This window comes from Megalops cyprinoides, chromosome 12, assembly GCF_013368585.1.
Source record: "Megalops cyprinoides isolate fMegCyp1 chromosome 12, fMegCyp1.pri, whole genome shotgun sequence".
In the NCBI taxonomy this organism is placed as follows: domain Eukaryota; kingdom Metazoa; phylum Chordata; class Actinopteri; order Elopiformes; family Megalopidae; genus Megalops; species Megalops cyprinoides.
This window is the reverse complement of record NC_050594.1, coordinates 19,253,808-19,272,162: the sequence shown is the minus strand read 5'-3', so window position 1 is coordinate 19,272,162 and position 18,355 is coordinate 19,253,808. Positions and strand designations below refer to the sequence as shown.

General features: G+C 42.4%; 1 protein-coding gene across 1 annotated transcript; it reads right to left on the bottom strand.

The window, feature by feature from the left end:
• Positions 1–10: 10 nt before the first annotated feature.
• On the bottom strand, positions 11–17,224 carry LOC118786916 (phospholipase B1, membrane-associated-like). The gene is made up of 38 exons (XM_036542273.1): positions 17,209–17,224; positions 16,651–16,714; positions 16,513–16,547; positions 14,307–14,382; positions 13,724–13,766; positions 13,505–13,582; positions 13,336–13,401; positions 11,972–12,043; positions 11,735–11,803; positions 11,483–11,584; positions 11,137–11,197; positions 10,493–10,551; positions 10,267–10,340; positions 10,094–10,137; positions 9,819–9,927; positions 9,610–9,661; positions 9,327–9,407; positions 9,144–9,209; positions 8,821–8,921; positions 8,435–8,516; positions 8,103–8,207; positions 7,727–7,822; positions 7,134–7,205; positions 6,665–6,742; positions 6,350–6,410; positions 6,104–6,162; positions 5,871–5,938; positions 5,665–5,708; positions 5,192–5,291; positions 4,770–4,821; positions 4,047–4,127; positions 2,707–2,772; positions 2,169–2,263; positions 1,545–1,626; positions 1,154–1,258; positions 889–984; positions 542–616; positions 11–345 (listed from the first exon to the last, which is right to left on the bottom strand). Exons 1-38 carry the CDS (start codon positions 17,222–17,224, stop codon positions 121–123), a joined length of 2,910 nt encoding a protein of 969 aa, XP_036398166.1. The 3' UTR covers positions 11–120.
• Positions 17,225–18,355: the final 1,131 nt, after the last annotated feature.

The following is an 18,355-nucleotide window of genomic DNA, read 5'->3' as shown; positions in this document are numbered from 1 at the left end:
TAGGTGGGTCAGCAGGAATCTGGTGCATGCAATTTTCAGTGAGTCTGTGTGTGTGTGTGTTCGCTTATTACCATGTGATTGTGCATCCGTGCATTTATGTAGCATTGGTGTTTGTGTGCATTAAAATCCATTCCCTTTCATCTCAATTACACTTGCCATCTTCTTCTTTTTCCTTCGTTCTCTGCAGGAAAGGAGCAGCCAAGTGATACCCCAGCCAATCAGCAAGCCTGCGACCCCAAACACTACAGCTGCCCACACAGGCACGGAGTCAGAGCAATGTGGTACGGGGGGCACTGCTGTGCTGGGGACCCTGCTGTTGATCCTGGTGAAAATGAAGGGTTGATCCTGGACACAAAATACAGAAAGCACAGATTTAATATATCCACAGGAAAATGCATTAACAGCTCTGTTGGAATAGCCAGCCTTCCCCCAGCCCTTTCTTTGACGCTGACTATATGCTGCTCAGCTGTCAGTAACAAAGTGATTCTCACAAATGAGAGTCATTGTGTCAGTTTAAGAAATTGTGGCCTGTTTGTCTCACCTCTGTAGGACAACGGATCTTATGGCGGTCATGTGTGAAGTTGTTGTAAGACTGCTTTCTTCCTATGGGCTCCAGCTGCAACATTGACAATATCATGACCTGACACACTCACATTGACTATATTCATGATACACTAAGCATTTCACACTAACATTCCAAAGTGATTAGTTGTCTTTTTTGTGTGAAACATTTTCAACTATACTATGTTTATATTTCAGAAAACAACCCAGAAAACTAGGTACAAAATAGTATATTTGCATGTTTATGCAAAGGTATATCCCATGGTACAGTCCAACCCCAACACTCTCTTCTATGCCCTCCCCACAACAGTTCCTTTTCATTCTCACCATGTTATTCCAGAGTGAAATGGCCATTTCTGAGTGACCCCTCTCACTGAAGTGGAAACAGTCCACAGAGAACATGTTCAGGTCAGGCTTTCCATCCTGGAGGGCACAGAACACATATTTTGATAATGTAATATGATGGTACATGTGTTCATGCCTGTGCATGAAATGTACAAAGAAAGAAATCAAATGTTAGTTGGCTTTCATGAGAACGTAATAGCTAAAGTATAATGATCTGAAGTGGCAGGTAGTTCGGGTGAATACAAACCAAAGTCAGGGGGACGATTGTGTTTCGGAAGAAGGGCTGGATGACAACAGTGAAGTCCTCACGCCCGTCATAGCGCCCCCCAGTAACAAGGCGCTCTGTTTCCTCCTGAGTAGAGAAATATTTCGGAGAGCATTGAATGCTGGAGACACATAACTCTTCAACTGTGTTTCTGGGATGCCTCGCAGTAGAGTGAGGTGTTACTAATTCTGATTCTACTCTACTTAGATGTAAGAATTCTTTTTAATTTGCAGTAAAGTAACGAGACATTTTGGCGTAAGCACAGAATATCTGTAATGATTTTGAAAAATAGACTTCATTTATAAAAAGATTTACTGACATATAGTACAATGTGCAGTGAATCCTAATCAGTCTCCAATCTCCCCACACTTGCCTGGTACTCCCGATTGATCCTATTTATCTCGCTTAGCTCCAGTGAGTCCTCTCCAGGAATGAGGAAGCATGGACACACATTCCTGAGATACATGGATACGCAAACTCACTAAAGCCTTGATGACATATGCACATTCACAAACAGCAAGGCTACTGCCTACTCTGGGCAAACACAATGAGAACACTACACTAGACATACAGGAAGGTGGAAAACCCAGACACTTAGACATTGAGGCGAGTGAACACACACTAAGATAGGCACAATTAAAACTCAAGACTAAACAGCCACACATATAAATTCATATAGAAAGAAAAAGAAATCTAAATAGACACTGCTCAGTCATAGTGAGACAGATGCACATGTTGTATGATAGACTAGCAAACAATGAAACGTATACCGAAACACTGAGGCAAACAGCCAGATGGTGGCATAAATGGAGAGACAGAAACACAGGTTATGTGACAAACACATTGACAGTGAGACAGACACAGAAATATTGAGACAAACTTATAATAAGACAGGTATACAGAGATGATAGAGACAACCAGGAAGACTGATAGCCATTGCTGGAGACTCCTTGACATTGAGACAGACAGATACAGACACTCAGATGAGGACACTGACTTCTGCAGTAGGGAACAGCCCAGTGTATCTTTCTTGATCCTCCTCAGCCCTTCTATCTGCAGGATCTCCACTATATTGATCATCACCCGAGGCACCTGATGCCAGAGACAGACAGACAGAGAGAGAGAGAGAGAGAGAGAGAGAGAGAGAGAGAGAGAGAGTGAAAGACTTTAACACTGCACTAAATCTGATCAATAAAGTTCAATAAGTTCAATTTAACACTTTTTTGGCTTGAAGAGTTGATTAAGTCAACATGTTATATTGAGTTCTCCAACACAGAAATGTTCTTACACTGTAATTAAAGTGCTCTCTCATCCATTATGCATGTGGAGCCTTTCTTCATAACCAAAATACCGAAAGGGTTCAAATAATATATTATAGTCAGAGCACTGTCTAGTGAAGACAGTTTGAAACCTGGCACAGCGACAGAGTGTATCGACACAGAATGGGAGAGACCAGCTATAGCTTTGTGCAAAGAGAACAGCTGAACTCTGGTTCCCAGGCTGCCTCTTGCTCAGTGACACAGAGGCCTTCTCACCTCCTTGTACAGCAGGTCTAGGCTTTCCCTCAGGTGGTAACTGTAGTTCTGAGGTGAAAACGTGGCCTATACAGATGCAAGAAGAAACACTGTCACAAGCCGATATCCAGACCATGTTGTCTGGGAACAATTGAAACAACAGCTGGTACATCCACAGAGGGAGTCATAGCTATAGCCATGACTGACTCCACTGTTGAAACCAAAACATAGCATCATTCTTATATCAACCTAATTAGAATGTTTTTTTTTCCTTTTTTCCTTCCTGTTTTTGGAATCTCTAGCCTCACATTAGACTTATCTCATCATGACAAGCTCTGTAGTCATGGAAGAGGGACGCAAATTGAATTCCATTATACACCCACATGCAGCTAATGGCTGTTTTTTGCGCTACAAATCCCACAGTGTACCACAGTGAAGTGACGGTCAGTTGGAGAATAGGTGTGACTCCACTGATGTCACCTGACCGACTCTCAGGTGCCTGACTACTTGCAGGGTGCCTGAAAGTGGTGATGCAAGCTCCCAGCCATTTTGATTTTATGCTTTTAAGCGCAACAATTTTAAAGTGAAAGCACTTTAAAAAAGGAAGAGGGGGGAAGCAAACAGTTTCCTGTTGTGACCAAAGAGAAAACAACCTCATTCTATCACTTCCACATTTATCACTCAATGACCAAGTCAGGTCCTCCAGTAAAGGTCTGAGCTTGCCTGAAACAATAAAGCAATGGGCTGTATCAAATGAGTGTCGCTGAAGGACATGCAACAGGAAAACACTCAGCTAATTTCCCTGCCTCAATCTTCCACTTGTGATTAATTGCTTCATATGAAAAACAGTCAGATGATTCAAGATATTCAAGATATGTAGACAGAATATAATGAGGATGTGATCTATTTCAACCAAGATGAGAGATATTTAAAGGGCATAGCATGCTTCAAAACCTTGCAGCATTAAACTTTTTATATAACTGGGGATCGGATTCAAGGGTTATTCTTATCCTAATTATAGTAATAGTAGCAGCAGTGGGAATGGGAGTAGCAGCTGGAGGATTGCTGATCAGGCTCCTCACTCTGAGGGCCATTTACATAGTTTACATTTGAAATATAAACAACACCATGCCAAAATGATCAGTTGTCTTGCCTATTTTGTCCCTGAATATCTCGACTCTCCCCAGGCAACCCAGCAATGTTAGTTGTCATTGTATAAAATGGTCCTGCAAATCTTTTTCATAACACCTGAATTGTGCGCCTGAACTGCATAGCTCTGGCCACAAATGACTTTGTTCCTAGAGGAGGATCTGTTTCTTCCCTGACAGTAGGGGGCACTTACCATGGCCAAGATTACTTACCCTATCCATACAGTACAGACAGAGGTCATTGCCCCCAATAAACAGAGTCACCAGCTTCCAGTCATTTTCAAAATCCACATCCTACAATCATGTCAAAGCCAGAGAGGGAGGGAGAGATGGAGAAGGGGAGACACAGAGAGAGATTTAGTAATAAATACTTTAAATGCCCATAAATGTGCCCATAAATGCCCCCATTAAAAAAAAGATGAAGAGAATTTGCAAATTATTGTGGGAATGGGACAGTATGTATCCAATTGCCACAAACTAAGGGACAGTAGACAGGAAGCATCTGCCCAATAACTTAAAATAAAACTAAATAGAATTTATGTTTCCTTCCTATTCTTTATTTTGTATCAGTTCGTTTCCCTATTTTAGTAACCACTCATTTTTAGGAGTTTAAAAACTTTTTTGTTATATTTTTTGAGAATTGCTTTGACGTTATTTTACATCTGTGTGGACATGCCAATAAAGCTTATTTTAGTTTAATTTTGAGAGTGGGGACAGGAAAGGCAAGACTGATGAAGTGTGTAGAAGGCACACACGTTCTAATTCTGCAGTATGATGTATGCACATCATTCTTGTAAACACTGTAAATCAGGTAAGGCTGCCAGTCTAAATACAAAATGACAAATTCATTATCCATTGCAATGTGATTGTTCCACCAGCTCTAGATAGGACTGGTGGATCACACAGGATGATCCAGGACTGAGGGCCGAGACTCACCTTGCTGTCTTTCATTGCTTGAATCAGTCTCCTTGCCTGGTCTGGGATATCGCTGAAAGAGAGAAGGGGAAATTTATAGTCAAGAAAAAGAGAAATGGACAGACAGGGGGATGAGAGAGGCTGTGGGATGGGTAAGGGCAGAGAGTCATAGAGGTGAAAGAAGAAAGCAGACTGAGAGAGGCAAGAAAGACAGAGCCTTCCTCCGAGACATCCTGAATGATAGTCACATGCACAGAATGAGAGATGATGGTGCACAGACAGAGAGAGTGATAGAGAGTGTGTGTGTCAGATAGAGACAGAGAGATTTTAAGGTATTGAAAGGGTTGAAAATGGAGGGAAAATAAGGAATTGAAAGAGTGCACCACATGTAGCAGGGTCAGGGAGCATGGCGGGGATTCCCAAAAAGAGAAATCAAGACTCACAAGGCCCTGGCTCCAGACACTGCCATGTTGAAGCCACTCTGCTCTGTCCCCACATTCTTGGAGAAGCCGTGGAGTGAAGGATTGAACTTCCTTAGGACATCTATGAGTGACAGAGAAGGAGAAGAAAAAATGGGTTAAGTCAATATTAAAAGTGGTACAAGAGTCAAAATCAGTTCTGCCCAAGAGATGAATTCAGAAACAGAGGTGTGGTTTCATGGTCTTTTAGTGGTCTACAAGTAAGTCCACAAGCCCACACTTTTTACTGATGACAAAAGTGACTCAAGTGTGTTATATTTATCAAAACTAAATTAAGGTAGAGTGGTTCTGAAAAGTTCTTTGAAAACGTGCTGACATTGCCACCTGGTGGTAACATGTCAAAAAGCAAAGGGATTGCCATGATTCAAGGGCATTACAATCATTCAGATTTGCATGCTTATTGTCGGAAGAGGAAACACCCAAGCTGGGACACTCACTAGGCAGTGTAGTAACTTCCTTCAGAGTCTTATCGCCCCCAATGCTGCCAAAATAAGTACACAGATATTCACATCAAGGTGTGTGAGTGTCTGTCAGCATTGGTTTCACACTGTTCACTGCATTGTGCAGGACAACATGTGTATTAGAATGAGTTTGTGAGGGTGTGTGTATGTGAGACCAGAAATGGTTCATATCCATTTCTCACCTCCATGATACTCCTCTATACTCAGTTTTCAGCTGCTGCAGGTTCTTTGATTTTGCTCCAAATCCCGTCTGGGGACAGGCAAAGAGTTAGCCAGAATGACATTCATACACCCATGCACATACACCAACATACATGCGCACACACGCACATGCGCACATGCACACACACACACACACACACACACACACACACACACACACACACACACACACACACACCACACACACACTCACAGTTATGGAGTCTCCCAGCGATGCCACGACTTTGATGTCTGCTGGTCGTAACCTGTGAACTGAGAGCAGATAATAACATCTCAGTCATGAAAGATTAAAAAAAACATTTAGAAATTTAGAGTACATGAAATATGAAATTATTAACATAATGTAGCTAGTCATTTTAAACAATATTATTTGGCCTCTACTGATGACACAGTAGCGCTACAACCTCTCAATCACCTGTTTCCACCCCCCCTTCCTTACCTGAAGTGGGTACAGAGCTGGACGGTGCAAGGTCTGTACAGGAGAAGTCACTTCCCCAGTTCTGAAATGAACAGAAGGAGACGCGTTTCACAGATACGTACAACCTGCTGAAAGTACAGACTGTCTGCTGCAGTCTCCTTCAAACTCAAATCTGATATAACCTCTCTGATATGGCCTTTATCTGATTCACACCACGTATATCCAGCTGACCACCAACATGACATGTTCACCATTTTCCTCTGTTGACATTTGTTGAATACGGAATATTATGGAACTTTGACTTACTTGAAAGCTTTTGTGTTGCACTTTACCTACCGTGTTTGGTGGTGGGGAAGGGGGTGGGTCCGGGTAACTGTAGTTGCTGTTCACATAGGTCCGCAGAAAAGACGAGGACTTAGGGTAAGAAAGATATACAATGTTGTAAAGAGTACCACTGTGACTGTGACGAGTGACAATTACTATGTGATGAAACAGGACATAGACACTGTATATTACACATATTGTAATATTCCTCTGCCGGATCATAATACAGTATATTATTATGTTACCATTGTATGACAGTTTGTATGATGGCTGGCAGCTGACAGTATGACAGCTGTTATGGTAACATATTATGACAGTTTGACTTTGGGCTGGAATACATCTAGCATCTTTGCAAGCTGTTCATGAAGTTACACAAACCCACAGGCTAAAAGAGAATGGCCAATGGTTATATTTTGTTGCAGTATACCTCCTAATACCACCCCCCACCCTGACCCCCAAAACTCCCAAGGGGAAAGATTACCTTTGAGGGGCATTTAAGAGAGATGCCGACAGTGAAGTCTTGTGTGTGAGTCTTATTTCCCAGGGGCTCCAACTGAGATAGTGAGAGAGAAAAAGAGAGAAAATTCAAATATTCTGAAAGCAGCAGCAAACTCTGTTCAACTCTGTTCTTCTGTCTGCTTGTGTGAGGAAATTGTTTCACTTTATTTCTTCTTCCTTATGATTCGTTAATATCTTTTGATTGTTTCTCGAACATTTATTATATTCTATGTTATGTAACAGTAAAGTATGAAATCAGGACATGTCTCTATTCATTAACCTATATAACTGAAACATAGTTAATATCAAATTGTGTTTAATTCAGCCACACTAGGGAATTTATTCTCTTTTTCCATGCCATTTCATATTGTATCTATTGTAATTTTGCATTGATTGTCTGTAATGTACTCTGTGAGATCATTACTAAGACACTGTATTAAATAGAATTTGACTGATGGACTAGTTTTACACACTGTTTTCATCAGTTTGTGGCAAGGACATTGAGTGTGCTTTTCTGTGTTTGAGGGTGAGAGAGAGTCTGTGTGTTCAGTGTGTGGTGGTGTGAGAGAGCATCACCATGTTATTCCACAGAGCACGCGCCATCAGGGAGTGGGACTTCTGACTGAGGTGGAAGCAATCAGGGGAAAAGAAGGAGCGATCAGGGCGACCATCCTGAGACACAGAGAGATTCAGGGGTGAATGCATTACTCACTTAGCAATAGACAGGAGAGCTGTTGTGTGAAAATTGAATGCTGTTGAAGAATAGCATTCCAATGATCTACCTGGTTATGTGGAAAGAGGGTTTACAAAGGAGTTGTTTGGTACAACAACTGAAGCATACAGTTGTCAAGGTTGACATTGAGGGTCAGGATTACAGGTTTTTTGTTGTCATTGAGTGACAGGCTGGAGCATGGAGAGAGATGGAGGAGAGAGAGGCTATGGCGTGTCTGACCTCCAGCACGGGGAGCACCACATCTCTGAAGAAAGGCTGTAGCACAACAGTGAAGTTGGAGTGTGTGTCATATCGCCCGCAATCCACAAGCTCACGCATTCCACGCTAAGAAAAAAAGAGGGCCTTTTTACTGCGAGTTCTCTGTACTACACATCACCAAGGGGAACGGATTCCTTGACAAAATAATTTGTGGCTGTCATACGCATATGCATTACACAGTATGTTTACTTGTTCAACAAATCTGGAACATCAAACCACAGATGGGCCTCCCTTTGGAATGCATCCCCTTTCCCCTGCTGCTTTAATGAATTTTGGCATAAGGGTAACCCTACCTGATAAGCTCTGTTGAGGTCAACCAGCTTCTGTAGTTCTACTGATCCCTCCTCTGGCTGCACCACACAGCGGCAAACAATTCTAAGGGGAAGAGACATGTAATTAAAAATACAGGAGTGTTTGGAATTTTATTACACCTGTCACAATCATCTTTTATGCTTATACTATGTGTGGCAATTAGATGATTCCAAGGTTCTTCACAGTTATTGTTTGTCTGCTTGCTGGTGAATACCATCTCACTCGCTCAAAGGTACTTCATCCTAGTTCATACACTTGAGTATGTGTTACCCTGCATGCATGCATACACACACATAACCATGCATACTTACCAGTCTCTGTCAGCCCTGAGTACCATAATCGTGTGCCAGTTGAGAGAGATACTTACTTGACCAGCCACGTGGGACACTTCAGGCTTTTTTCTTGGTGCAACCTTCGGAGGGGGACAATGTGAAGCAGCTCCACAAGGTTCACCAGGGCACGGGGCACCTGAAAAATTGAGAGCGGGATGAAGCACCAAGAGTGAGACTAACACACATAGAAAGAAAGAAACACCAAGAAAAAAGAATCTGAGCAACTGAGAGAGAGGCTGGTGTACCAATAAGCAGGACATACACAGAGTAGCCAGTGAGAAGATGGAGAGACATCAATGTCACCGTGAGAAAGTGGTACAAATCCAAGAAAGAGAGACCAGAGAGAGTGCTCCTATACCTCTTTATGGAGGATATCCAGAGCTTCACGAATGCGGGATACAACATTTTCTGGTGAGAAATAAACCTGTAGGGAGAAAGAACAAGGGTAGAGAGTAATTAGGGGAAATACATTAGAAGCAGTCATGAATCTGAAATCATGTTCACGAAGGCCTCGTTTGCAGTCAGTAATGTAGCCACTCACAGTGTCCATGCAGTGGTCACACAGGTCATTGCCTCCAATGAACATGGTTATCACCTTCCAGTCATTCTGGAAATCAATTCGCTGTGAAGGGGGAAGTGTGATCAGTCAGACACTGTTACCTTCATCCTGACAGGCTATCAGTGCATTTATGTGTCAGTGGACTCCCGTACATGCATTTGTTTTATGCATATGTGTGTGTTACATGTGTGCACACTTGTGTGTAGGTGCATTCACACACATTTTGCGTGTGTGAGTATGTTTGAGTGTGCATTCTTTGTCCTACCGAGTCAGTCTTCATCTTCTCCACAAGGACACGCACTTGGGCAGGCATGTCACTGAAAAAAATAATTTGTTTTACTGAAAAAGTATGTCACACATACATTTAGATATGAATACATACATATATATAAATATTATAGACAAATAGACAAACACACACATAAATAGAAAAACTGGCAGGATGATGACACAAAGACAGACAGACTGACTTACTCGCTGTTGGACCCAGGAACTGCTTGGTTGAGGAAAGCTTTAGGGGAGTTCTCATTTGAAATTCCCACAGAGAAGCCAGTCAGTGAGGGGTTAAACTCCCGCAAAATGTCTGCATAATAACACACCAGTTCAAATCAGCTGTGCTTCAGGGCACTAAGGCATGCATTGCCACAGCTATTTGCATGTCCACTGTAACAAGAACACGCATGATAATCCCAAAGATATTAAACAGATGATTAATGCATATTTCAATTTAATTGATTTTAGTGACTTACTGGGAAGGGTGGTAACACTGGTCAGGTTCTTATCTCCTCCAATACTGTAAAATATGGGGAGACCCAGTTAGCCTCTGCTCTCATTCACACATAAGTAGGAAGACAGTCACAGCTAAAGAAGCTTTTGCTGCTTTCTTGGCAGGCTATGAGCTGGTTTCTCCAGTGGGACCCACCTCCACGATAGCCCTCTGTACTCCCGAATAACATCCAGCAAATTATTGGGGGCAGCACCAACTCCATTGGCTGCCTGCAGCGTGAAAGACACAGATGCAGAAAAAGAAGAACACCAGACACAGCCGATCAAAGGAGTGTTCCCATGTGGTCATAAAGAGAAGAAGGTACACAGAGGCCAGTGCTAGACAAAAGAGGAAGAGAGACAGGCAGGTCAAGCAGACTCACCGTCAGAGAATCCCCCAATGCTGCCACCACTTTGATATCTGCAGGCCGGAGAGCATGCACTGAAAGCAGAGTGAGGAGGTAAGCCATGAACAGCAATGTAACAACAATAGAAAACTACAGCTCCCATGAGACCCTGTCACCCCGGCCATGTAAGTGGAGAATGTATCAGGGTGGTAAATCCACACACTGAGCTCTAGTAGTGAGTTCAAACATGAATCTAGTACAATTTCTTCACCACCTTTCTCCTCAGTCCTGTGGTGACACTCACACGCTCACACTGCCCTGTTGTAAGGGCTGTCTGTGGAGTGCAATCTCCAGCTTTTTTTTGGCCCTCCTCCTCAGCCCCACCCCCAGTCCTGAGTCCCCAGTTTTAAGTGATGGGAGAGGATGTCTTCATGAACTCCTTGTGGCCAGCTGTCACATGCTGTCCATCACCCACTTGTATGAACCAGCAAAAAGACGCTTCTCTCCGCATCAAAATGCTATGACTTCCTGAAATCAGTCAGACAGTGATCGCCCCCTGATAGCTCCACCCATTCTAGGGTGCATGAAGCATCTCCTCAACTCTCCCCATCACATCTAGTCTCTCCACCCCACCTTCCCCAAGATGAATAGCAGCCCCTCTGGAGCAGTGTGTGTCTTACCTGTAGTGGGAGGGGAGTTGGAGGGGTTGCGATCTTCACAAAGGAGCTCACTGCCCATGATCTGTAAACCCACATAGTACCAAACAACACAAAGGACAGTGAAACACCAAGAAACACAACATAGCAGATTCCAGAGATGTGCTATAATTAAAAAAAAAACAATAAGGACTGATGCAGTTCTATAGTGCTATTGGGTGAGGGAGTGAGGGAGAGAGGGAGAGACTGAGGGAATGAGGGAGGGATCCTGTTAGCCAGGTGGAAGTGGCAGAAAGCTCACTGTCAGCTTCCCCTCGCTGTGGGGCCTGTGTGAGCCCAGTGGAGCCATACTGTGGAGAGAGAAACTCACCGTGTCGAAGAGGGGAGAGGCCGCTTTGCTGTCTATTGGGGGCACGACCTCCATCTGTGGCTCCAAGGGGGAGTTTCTGTGCGTCCGTAGAAAGGGCCGGTCCTGACGGGAAGATGGTAGGCAGGGGCACGTAGAGCATATAATCAGAGACAGTTCCCTTTGGAAAGCTGAAGATGAATCGATTACTACCAGTTTGCATATTTACTCCATGAAAGGCATTTGTTTCTTAGGGCTCTTCAGAGTCTCCCTCACCTCACTGGGACAGAGAGTACTGAATATGTCATTGCCCTCCATGCCAGGCTGTCCTTTCATTGGCTGCAGCTACGAAAGAAGCAAAAGACTTGGTCAGATAAATCCACCCACTGTTCCCACACTGTTCTGTTCACTCCAGTGCATACGCCCATTTATAGACAATGAAAAGAAGGTAAGGTGGTATTAACTGATAACAAATGACAGTTTGTCAGTGATCGGGGGAATAGAATGACTCACCAGATTTTCCCACAGCTCAAGCACCACCTGGTCACTTTCACTGCTCTGGCCAGTAGTGGGCACCCTTGCTTCCTGTACAGGATGCACATTATTGATCCTTTAAACACATTACAACTATACTGCTATTTAAACAAATTAATTAAGAAGCAGTCAGAACTCAAATCAGCATTCCCAGAAGGCCACCAGGACCAGGGTTGACAAACACTTTCAGAGCTGCAATTTTCTCTCACCGTTATGGGAAAGGCCATGGCTACAGGAGCAGTCTGCAGCATTACAATGAAGTCTTCTCTGTCACTGTACCATAGTCTTTCCACAAGGTGGTGCTCAAGAGACTCCTGAAAGCAGCACACACATACATCCTGATGAAATCACAGAAACAGTACACAAGCAGACAAGGCAGACACATAAACATGCATACACCCACAAACAGGTAGGGAAAGGTACACACAAATATTACACTTTACCAGCAGAGCTTGGGTGAAAACGGTCTTCAGCAGCCGGAGTTTTGCTGTGCTGTAAGTCTCTTCACAGTGGCATATCCTGCAATTTGACAATCACAACAGGATGAACACAACGGTGGTGACACTGCCAGCTGATGGTACAGTTGCACTTACTTCAATAAATGTCTACTGCTGAAAACAAAACTGGCACCTATAAAGCTAATTAAGTTTGTGTCAATATTTCTATATCCTAATGGTCAATATATCAATAAAATGCTGTAAACCATATTCTGACACAGCTATCCTGAGGACTGAAGTTTACAATTTTGTGGATTACAGCAGATACATGAAGTATTGTTGCAGCGTAGAGACAGTAAAGGTTTTTATGGCTTGTGATGTAATTGGTCTTCTCTGAGAGAAAATACTTCACCTGTCATGTTGAGGATTTCCAGCATGAGACTGTCCACCCCACACCACAACACTGACCAAGGCATGCTGCAACTGCACAGGCCAGCACACAGACAGCAGCGCACAGACAAATCAGAACAATATTCAAAGTTTAGATGGTAAGACAGAGAGGAATTGACTGAGGAACAGAATGAGGGAGTGACCGTGTTCTGCAAACACAGACAAAAACATGCAAGCATGTATGCAAGCACAAATATATGTATCCATGCATACACACATGCGTGCATGGCAAACACAGCAAACACGTCAAATGAGGCAAGCAAGAAAATAACAAAGAGCAATAACACAAAGATCTTTTAAAGCATGTCATGTAGTTCTATGCAGTTATGAATTGTTACTTGACTTCTGTCCATTTTCTCTCATGAGAGTTACCTTCCAACACACACACACACACACACACACACACACACACACACACACACACACACACACACACACACAAACGCACACACATACCTTTCTGTGCAGTGTCTGCAGCACCTCCTTAACTTGATCTACAGTATTTTCCACTGCTATTCTGGCCTGCAAGACAGAGAGAGAGAAAGACAGAAGACATTAATGCTCCATGTAACTACCACTGACTCTGAAAGGAGGAGGTGGAGATATACGCGATTGGATAGCTGACCTGCTCAGGACAGGGGCAGATCTCATCCACAGGGACAAGCAGCAGCAACAGTTTCCAGTCTTTATTAAAGCCATTGGCCTGAGGGACACAGAGTCAGTGAAAATAGAGCATTTCACAAGTGTTACAATGGCACTTTATGTGCATGTGTCTTATGCAAGTCTGGGAGATACGTGCATACTTATTACACTACAGATCAATGGAAATGGAGGGATACTGTACCTGTAACCTGTGAACCAAATCCTCAGCCTCCTCTGACCAGCTTCTGCAACACACATATAGTATATCCACACTAAGGCAAACTGTGACATACACACCTTAAACAATACTCAGATGTGCAGAGGAACTCAGCTGTACTAAGACAAAATGAGACACACCGAAACACACACACACGGGGGGCGACAGTGGCTCAGGAGATAGAGCAGTCGACTGGGGATTGGAAGGTCCCTAGTTTGAATCTGGCTCATCCTGGCAGAGTGTCGAAGTGTCCTTGAGCAAGACACTGAACCCCCAACAGCTCCCAGTGGCCAGTTGGTAAGCCTGTATAGCAACCTCTGCCACTGGTAGGTAGATGTGAGGCATATAACTGTAAAGTGCTTTGAGTACTCAAATGAGTAGAAAAGCGCTATATAAATGCAGTCCATTTACATACGCCAGGATTCAGGTTCACACCCACACAGAGGTGCAAAGAGGCATGCACGCATGCACAAGGCACACAAAGGTCCTATGTGTATGATCGCGTTTATGTTTGCATATGTGTGTGTGTGCAGACTTGTGTGTGTTTGTATGTGTACATGTGTGTTACCTGTGCTGCGAAGACGGTGAGCTTATCTGGTCAGGCCAGAGGGTGCTAAGAGCAGGGTTGAACACAGACAGCAGCTCTGAGATGAGGAGAGAAGAAAATATATCACATCACAGAAATAATATACTGTGAGTAGTATTCCATGATAAAACAAGAGAGGTGACCATTGTGACTGCAAAGAATTACCAGAATTGTAGACTTCATCATTAATAGTTTTGCCATTTTCAAAGAAAAAAAATATTTTCAGAAACAGACACACATTGCAGAGACAGGTGGATGGTTTATGGACTGTACTGTTATCTTTATGGAAGCCAGGTTCTGTCATGTGATTGAAATTATTTCATACTGGGTTTATCATTCTGTTTTGACGTAGCGCTCCATGAAAAAGTGCTGGCTTTGAAAGTTTTGGCAGAAATGATTCTGTATAAAGATAATTGTGTGTTAATGTAATCCTGGAGCAATACAGGTATCCTGAAGGTAGTTGGACCAGTGATCTTATCATTATCATTTGAATTTGATTTTTGCACCCCTGTGCATTTCCACACGTAGACTGGAAAGCACTTATGATGAATACTGAATACTTGTATTTTGAACCAGCCAAATTACATTTAAAATGGAATCTACACATGTGTTTCATATTAATGTCAATATTGATTATCAATACATTTCTGCCATGAAAGATTTTTTTTAATCAATGCTTTAATATGTGAGTTTCGAAAGGCAAATCAGATATGTAACAGATTTTAAAATATTGGAAATCTCTTGTAACCAAGGCCAATGCATAAAGCATAACCTAATGTAATGAGAACAAAACTGGACTTCTGAGCTTTGGAAAAAAGTAACATGATCTAATGAGTCTACTCTTTTTCCTCTAGCTGGATGGGTTTATGTTTGGAGAAAGCCAAAGGAAATTAGGAAATGTAAAATTACAGTCAAGGAATATGTAGCTATTTTAGGTGACCAGGTGCACCCTGTCGTGCACACATTGTTTCCTCAAGATGTTCCAATTCCATATTCCAAGATGAAAACACCCTATATGCACTACTAATTGGATTCAAGAGTGGTTTCATGGACAACAGGATGAAGTCAAACACCTTTCATGGCCTCCTCAATCACCAGGTCTAAACATTAAACCTTAGTGGGAAGCTCTGGAATATAGAGCACTCAGACAACTGGAGCTTTTCCTTCTTGAAGGACTGTCTAATATCCCACTTGAAACAAACTTGTAAAAGAGCATTTAAAGAAGGACTGAAGCTGTTCTGAAGCAAAGAATGGCCAAACTCATTACTAAACAAATATCCATATATTGTTTTCACTATTCTGTATGTATATTCCAGTGCATTGAATCAGAATTAATGGAAATGTCAGAAATACCCGAAGCTCTTTTTTCTTGCTTAAATAATTCATGCAATTTCACCTTCAGCTGAACTAAGACCTTTGAGATTCACTTGCAAATAGTTACAAGGAAGACCCCTGTTTACAATAGGTACAACTGTACCACAAGATTAGATCGAAAGAGAGAGTCTAAAAGTCCTAACCTTCACCTTTTATTATCAAGCTGTCTTGAAAAAATAATCAAAACTTTCTTTCAAAAAAACACTTTATCAATGTTTGGATGATAAGTAAATGACAAATCCATTGACAGAAACAGGAAAAACAATTAGGTTCATTGTTCTGGAAAACTGTGGACTTCATGCTGTTGTTCCACATAAGGCTAACTTACATACACCTACTGAGATAAGGCAAGAATTTCGATCTGCTCCAGGGAGCTTGCTGCATGCCCAGAGAGAGTGATACCATGAGAACACCACAGCTGTCCACTGTGTGCTTCACTTACCACCTCTCGCCAATGAGTCAACCAGAAATGCAGCAGAACTAAAGAGTTCCTGGCCTGCCTTGGCCCTACCTGTGACCTCACAACTTCCTGAGCCTCTATCAGCGTGACATCAAATCTTACTGACACCACTTACTGCAGTGTCATCACACCCAAATCATTTTATTGAGAAAGTGACTGTGTTCAAGGTCAAGGCCTTTACAGCAGCGAGTGTGCGTCAAACACAGGTCAAAACACTCATCCACAGTGTGTCACATACATACTATTATGCTATATTTTTTGGTTTTGTGGGTAAGCATGAGAGAAGCAAAGACTGTTTAGTGTTCATTAGATTTGGGGGAGAGCAATTCATTTTTTTACTCAGAAGAGACTTACCTGATAATCTATGCAGCACCCCTGACACCTCATTCCTAAAGAAAGAGACAAAGAAAAGAGACAGAGACAAGAAAAGAGATGAAGGTCACAAGGAAGCATGATAGCAGCCTACACTCTGCTGTCAATGAACCTGCCTACCTGTGTGAACTGGTCAGCCCGATGGCAGACATGACGGCAACGTCTGAGGGTCTCAGAGCATGAGCTGAGGAAAAGAGTCACGGACAGTGACAGGGGAACAAGGGGGGAAAGCAAACTTGGCCAAACCAACTTACTACCATGCTGGACTTAAAGTCTTTTGCCTTTCAACAAACTCATAGGACCACAAGTCAATTAAACAACTTGACAAGACAGTATGTACAATGCAGCATGACAATGGGGCATTATCTCACTCAGACCATAGTATTATTGATCATAATCAGTAAGTGAATGATAACACCGGGTCATTAACACAAGACTTACCAGAGGAAGGGGGAGACAGGGAAACAGTGGGCTGGGCACATAGGAGAGGCGGCAAACTGTCTGTCTGCATGAGGAAGAGATGCACACACATCCCAATATCAGTTTATCACTGGCTAACACAGACAAAAACATACCGTATCATAAATGTGCACATGAATTGATAGACGTTTTGTCTGCTTGCCTGAAAAAAGACATCCACCGACTAACATCATGGGCACACTAAGATATGAACCTCACCTTCTCTGTCTCCCATGCTGAAAGGTCATTAGGCAGCCTTCTCACAAGGGACCCCTCTGACTGAGGGACTGGGGCACACAGAGAGGTGACAGAGACAATAAATTTGAGAGATTGGTCATTGAGACAGTACACATACAAAACACACACACAAATGCACATCCAACGTGTTTGGATTGTAGTTACAGTGCACTATTGTTTTGGATCACATTGGCTGCTGAGGTCACAGATGAGCAACCTCTCCACACCAAATGAATTTCTTACTTAGTTGCTGTCACTCAGTAACAGTATCCTGGCCAAGGACAGCTGCATTCAGACATACAGGCAGATGTTAAACTGTAGTTTAATAATCAATGCATTCAAACTCACAGTAAAACAGATTATGTGTTCCTAGATAAGGTTTACTCATCTTTTACACAATGTAGTGTTGATTTACTTTGAGCCTGGAACCATTGCTGTTATGTTAAATATCAAGCACCATTTCATGTTAAATATCAAGAAAGACAATTCAATTAATTTTGTATGTTTGTACTTGTATAACAGCAGCAGCTTGTTGAGGGCATGATAAGGTAAATAGTTTTTTGTTTTTGTGGTTCTTTATTACTGCATCATGAGCTAATTAACCACCTGCTATAATAACTACACATAGCTGGTTAGGCGTTCACTTAAACATTACATGAATGTGACATTTTTAACCATCAGTACTGTTTCCACAGTGTCCTAAGATAAGGTATCTCATGACCTCCACACAACTATTATTTGGTCATCTGGAAATGACCAATGTTCCTGCTGATCTTGAGATAACCATTTGTTAATATTGAAATTCTGAAAAATCTAAAGATCAAGACATGGAAGGTCTAAAAAGATTAGTTAAGACAGAATTATTGATCTACTGTAGCTGCAGCAGACCTGGCTTCCCATTGCTAACAAAGAGAAGAAACATAAATGACTTTGATGAACTAACTTACAGTATCTTAATGTACTCATTTAGCAATAAGCAGAGAACACAATGTAACAAAAACATTAAACTCAAGGCAGAGAAGTCAGATGCTGTCAAATTGTTCATCTGCTGACTAGAACTATCACAGAAGAAAGCAGCTGTGGAGAGTCTGAGAGATACACAACTGACTCAATTCCAGGACCTCCCCTA